The sequence below is a fragment of the Eptesicus fuscus genome, chromosome 4 (genome assembly GCF_027574615.1).
Source record: "Eptesicus fuscus isolate TK198812 chromosome 4, DD_ASM_mEF_20220401, whole genome shotgun sequence".
Lineage (NCBI taxonomy): Eukaryota > Metazoa > Chordata > Mammalia > Chiroptera > Vespertilionidae > Eptesicus > Eptesicus fuscus.
Genome location: NC_072476.1, coordinates 72,333,057 through 72,339,056, shown reverse-complemented (window position 1 = coordinate 72,339,056; position 6,000 = coordinate 72,333,057). Strand labels below are relative to the sequence as shown.

Sequence of the window (6,000 nt, the reverse complement as noted above, 5' to 3'; positions counted from 1 at the left end):
TCCTTTTCATCTGGGTAAAATTTTGTATGGTTTACCTGTTACCCTGATAAGTTATGAAAGAATTTGGTAAATACCCACAAGAAAACCTAAGACGTACATCAATGAACTTGTAAGGAGCTTTGTTTTCAGGCTGTACCTTATAGGTTCCCTTTGGTCTTAGAAACAGAAAAAAAAAAATAGTTCTTGTTCCCCTGTCTCTTTATTCCTCCTCTAGTCTTAACTTCCCATCTTACTTCCTGTTTGAATCTTCCCCATTCATTCTGCCAAGAAATGGGAAATCTTACTAACAGCTGACGGTTCCCATATGGCAGATCTGGCTGGAGGGGATTGGGGAGGCAGGCGCCAGGCCTTCCTCAGCAGTCCCCGTTAGCCCAGATGTTGCAGGATTGAAATAAAAGATTGTGTTTCATTTTTCAGAACCCCTTCCACCTACATTATCTCATGTTAGTGTCTGAGAGAGGCAGGGTTGAAGCCTGCCAGAGGAGCTGGTGAGTGTTATTTCTCCTTCCTGCTTCTCGCCATCTTGAGTCCTAATTGATGAAGCTGGTACTCCATGGCTCCGATGAGCTACCTTCTCTTCATCACAGTCTTGCTTCAGGATTTAGTACATGACGCTTATTTCTACACATAGGCAACGGCTCCCTTTTTTTTTTTTTTTTAATGGAACAGCTCATCGTTCCCCACAATATTTAATTTCTACTGATAAAATTTTACTTGCAATCTTAGACAAGTTTATAGAAAGTACAGTTGCTATCTGGAAGTCCCAGTTAATAAGATGCCAGCACTAAATTCGTAGCAAGAGCATAAGAATCAACCTCCAAATTAAAAAAATACTAAAGGTTATTCAATATCTTTTATTGCTGCTATCCCTTCCTTTCTGAGGCTATTCTTTACCTGGTCTTTTCTTCCTCTGTAACTCAACCCCCCTAATTACTATGTTAATCCCATCTTGGCTATTTCTAGATTGTGTTTCTACAGCTAATGCCCTCATCACATTGTATTATAATTATTTTTTTATGTATCTGTCTCTTCTACTAAACCAGTGGTCGGCAAACTCATTAGTCAACAGAGCCAAATATCAACAGTACAATGATTGAAATTTCTTTTGAGAGCCAAATTTTTTAAACTTAAACTTCTTCTAACGCCACTTCTTCAAAATAGACTCGCCCAGGACGTGGTATTTTGTGGAAGAGCCACACTCAAGGGGCCAAAAAGCCGCATGTGGCTCACAAGCCGCAGTTTGCCGACCACGGCACTAAACCGTCAGCTTCTCGAGGGCAATCACTGTTTTTGTTTGATTTTTTAACGTTTGTTTTATTTTTGTCTCTGTAGCTGATAAATGGTGTCATTGTGTTTACCTCGAATTTAAAGTATCCCGTGGCACGCTGGGCTGGCTTGGGAACCACAGTTACTGAGTGACTGGAGCGGAGAGTTTTTGGCAAGGGTGGCCAGAGAAGTCTTTTTTGGAGGGCGTGGCAGTTGGATTAAGGCCCAACTGATAAGAATCATAGCCAGTTTGCTGGGGTAGAATGTTGGGATCTGAAGGAGGCTGGAGTGAAGGTCTGGAATAGAGAGTAGAGGAGTGTGAGGTGAAGCCAGTTCATTAAATCCCCACAGTCCGTGGGAAGGGAGTTTTGTTTCCTCCCAGCTTCAGGGGAGAGCCTTTGGAGGAGTTTAAGCCAAGGAGTGTTGTAACGAGCTGTCCATTTTGAAGAGATTATCTGGTCCTCTCTAGAAGACCGCTGTGGTAGAGGGCAGACTTGAAAGCAGCAAAGCAAATCGGAGACCAGTGCAGCTGCTCAGTTTTGAGATGCTGGTGGGCTGAACTAGAGGGGTGACAGGGGAAGGGAGAGGTGGTTGTGTTGGGGTCTACTTCAGTAGTAGCTTGTAGAGTGTGTTGGCAGAACTTGGTAGTTGCTAAATAAGAGCTTATGGAAATTATAATAAACTGGTTCCTTAAAAGCAGTTATTCTGTTTCGTCATCATTCACTATTTTTTTCTTTTATTCCATGACAATATTCCCAGGACCCTGCTTCTAAAATTCTTTGGCTGGATGAGATACAGCACGCAGTGTATGAGGCCAACATGGACAAGGACAAAGCAAAACAATGTAAGCCCTCGCCTCCTCTTGCTGGCCCATCTTGCCTTGCTTGTATCTGGTTATACTTCTGAATTTTTATTTTTATTCATAATTTGTTAATGCATAAGTTTTAATTTCTGAAAAGGTTGGACTTCTACCAATTTGAGTTCTTGAATACATATGTATACCACAATAGGATTCACTGGTTGCACTATTTTCAATGACTAGGTGCTCTTTCCAGCAAAATCTGAGAATGTAACCAAACAAAACCCAGGAAACAAAAAATGGTTTCTAAATTTTCAAATTTATAGTTCAATCATGTCCTTTTTCATCTTAATCTTAAAAAACTAACCCATTTTTGCTCAATAAATCTTCGTCCTCCCTTCCAGGCCTTTCATTGTCTTAGTCAGCGTTTTCCAGAGAAAGAACTACATAAATATTTTTTTCTGGAAAAAAACAACTACAAGATAGATGATAGATAGATACCTCTGTTTCTCTAGAAAGTGTATTGTATGTATATATCTATCTATACTGCACATGCATATATGGAGAGAGAAAGGGAGATTTCTTTTTAGGATTTGGCTCATGCAATTATGGAGAGGCCAGCAGAAGCTGGGTGGCAGCACTTAATCACCAAAAGACAAATGGATGCAATTTATAATGAACAGCGGAGTGAACGCAGTCAACAGAACAGTCTAACTCACAGAGACCTATGGAATTGGCTAATTGAACATGGTGCTCCTAGAAATGAAAGAGACAGTCTACTAAATTCTTACTTGTATAAACAGAAGAAGAGTTCTAGGTCAAGTGAATAAAAGTATAACTTGGATTATAAAACAGGAAGTCATGGTCCCTTAATTGATTTATAGACCCAGAACTCCCTGAGGAAAGGGAAGGCGAGGTCCCCTTGAGAAAGAACTCTGCTACACTAACACATTTTTATCCTGTTCATCTTTCTCCCAGGCTTTCCTCAAAGAGATCTATGGCCTTTTATCATGTGACTAGAGGCCCAGTGCATGAAATTTGTGCACTGGGGGGGAGGGGGTGTCCCTCAGCCCAGCCTGCACCCTCTCCAATCTGGGACCCATCAAGGGATGTCCGACTGCCTGTTTAGGCCCGATCCCTCTCACAATCCAGGACTGCTGGCCCCCAACTGCTCACCTGCCTGCCTGATTGCCCCTAACCGCTTCTGCCTGCCAGCTTGATCACCCCCTAACCACTCCCCTGCCAGCCTGATCGACACCTAACTGATCCCCTGCTGTCCCGATTGCCCCCAGCTGCCCTCCCCTGCAGGCCTGGTCCCCCCCCCAATTGCCCTCCCCTGCCGGTCATCTCATGGTGGCCATCTTTCCACATGGGGGCAGCCATCTTTGACCACATGGGGCAGCCATCTTGTGTGTTGGAGTGATGGTCAATTTGCATATAATTCTTTTATTAGATAGGATTGTGCTGGGAGAAAGAACATAATCAAACTTTTCAGGTATTACTGAACCCTGAAGTGACACTAATTCCAGGAGACCTAAAATGTCATTGTAATCAGAGTAGTGGCTTAAGGAGGCCAGCTGATCAATGGAGTTTCAGCTCAGGTCCGTCTCTCAGGGCCCAGTGGGTCCTCAAACCCATCCTGGGATTTATTCCCCAAGTCCAGATGCATAATTGGAATGGACATATTCAGCAACTGGCAGAATCCCCACATTGGCTCAAATGAGAACAATTTTTTTTATGCTATGCCTCTGTTTCATAGAGGAATAGTATGAAAATTCACATGGCAATCTAAAATAGCTTCAAGATTGATATACTAACATTCTACGTATATGAACAACCTACATAAAATAAGATTCCTAAAAGGCTAGTTCATTGAGCTGTCCGTTCATGGTATAGCTAGAATCTATACTGAGCTATCAGGTCATAGATTGCTATTGAGATGCCTTACTCTTGCTCCAGAGATAGGCTTTTAAATTTTGGAAGCATCTGTGAGGAACATCTGGTTTTTATTTCCTTAGCCATGAACAATATGTGTATTTCTCCAACCTGAACTTTTATAGCCTTAGGATCTTTGAAGTCTTTTTGTTCTAGCACTGTAATTGTTAAGAAAAAGAAAACAAAATTGAGATGTGTACATAAGTGATTTAAATATAAAACTGAAAGCAATGTAGTTTGAAGAAAGACTTTCAAGAAATTGGATTATAATACAGGTACTCAAGTAGCCTAGAATTTTTCTCTTTTATTCCTTTTATTCTGTGTTCTTCTTACATTTGGCCTGCAAGTGATTCTGTTTTTTACATGAGACTCATGGTTCTATTTATTGACTATGAAAGTAAGAGGTTTCCTCAGAGGTATGATTTTGTACTCTGCACTTGCACATTTAAAATCCTACCTTCTACCTCGGTCCCGTCCCTCAGAGGAGTTGATATAGTTTCTTCTGCGTTGTATGACAACAAAGAGATGATCTGAAGATAAAATCGCTGTGTATTCTGACACTGAGATGAGAATTTTCCAGTTTCTTAACAGGAATTTAATCTTACTTTTAAAAGCATTTTTCAGCCTTTGTATGAAGACTTGAAACAGATCCTGGTTGCATGTTATAAGCATCAATCCCACGCCCAAATAATTTGATCAAAGAAAATGTGTTGATTCATATACTTTACCAAGGGCGAGATCTAAAAGGGCAGAGGAACTCAAGTCTCCTTCATTTTGGCCCAGTGTTCATTTTCACTGGAGCATTTTGCCTTCTTAAAGTAGGTTTCTCTACTTTTGACTACCTTTTCCATTATTGCACCCTAAGGAATCTTTCTAGACATTGGTTTCTCTAATTGGACCTCACCATGAAATGTTTTTTTCTCACCATGAAATTGTAATACCACAGATATATTGTATATATGTTTATATGCCACTAGAGGCCCAGTGCATGATTGAATCATGCATGTGTAGGGTCCCCTACATGCTTTCGCTTTCGATCGCGGGGGAGCTGGGTGCCTGTCCGCTGGTGCCGGAGCAGACAGATACCCAGCTCCCACGCTTTTGATGGTCCGCGGCGGGACGTGAGCTCGCTGCCCCAAGGGCCCCTTCTGTTCCGCAGCACAGCCATGGCGCAGACACTGAGCTCGCGCCACCGCTGGCGATGCGAGCTCAGCGTCCCGCTGGCCCAATCGGCTACCCCGGCCACCCTGAGTCCCGCCCCCTGCGCCTCCCGCTGGCCCAAAATCGTGGGCATAGTGGAGTGATGGTAATTTACATATTACCATTTTATTAGGTAGGATATGTAGATCGGTGCTTTATACATAAAAATACTTTTTTACTACCTTCTTCCCCCAAGAACCAATATTTGTCCTACCGGGGATTATATCACATCTCTTTTGAGAATGCATGCCTTAGAGAAAGCCTGCTGGTATATGGCATAAGATGTAAAGCAAACATGTTTTTGGATTTCTTACATGATCCGTGGGAGGTTTCTTAATTGTTTCTTAGTAGAACTATGCCTGATGTAATGGAGATCCTTTACCTGACATCCTCAGCTATCTGGAATTTAACCACAACCCACAGATTAAGCCAAAAGACAATCAGAATAGATATCAAGAAGCCTGTGTCCTGGAACTGGTTTACTCTGCTCATTGGGGACCGCTTGGACACACACTTTGGGCCTGTTGATTCTTCTCTCAGGCAGAATGCTAATATGCTTGGTTGTTTCTCTTCCCAACTCCAAGCACATCAGAAGCCATGAATTAATTACCAAACAGTTAAGTGTTGGGGCTGCCCGCAGCAGGCACACAGCAGCGAGAAGTGATAGCTGACAGTGACGATAAGGGAGAAACTAAAAAGCATGCGAATTTGAGGCCATTTAGTGCAGGAGCAAAGAAGCCCAAATACCTTCGTAGTCCTTGAAAGCACCCCTCACTGTATTATAGTACCGTACAATTGTA

At 42.3% G+C, this 6,000-nt stretch overlaps 2 protein-coding genes across 3 annotated transcripts in view; one reads left to right on the top strand and one right to left on the bottom strand.

The window, feature by feature from the left end:
• Nucleotides 1-1,432, bottom strand: part of F2RL2 (coagulation factor II thrombin receptor like 2) — a 15,410-nt gene extending 13,978 nt beyond the window's left edge. Inside the window, exon 1 of the mRNA XM_054715158.1 lies at nucleotides 1,359-1,432. The gene's annotated coding sequence lies outside the window, so the exon portion shown is untranslated. The remainder of the gene's footprint in view (nucleotides 1-1,358) is intronic.
• Nucleotides 1-6,000, top strand: part of IQGAP2 (IQ motif containing GTPase activating protein 2) — a 221,467-nt gene that overhangs the window by 152,406 nt on the left and 63,061 nt on the right. For both annotated transcript variants that reach the window (XM_054715155.1, XM_054715154.1), the window contains one exon: nucleotides 2,026-2,110. In XM_054715155.1, coding sequence (XP_054571130.1) covers nucleotides 2,026-2,110 — 85 coding nt within the window. The remainder of the gene's footprint in view (nucleotides 1-2,025; nucleotides 2,111-6,000) is intronic.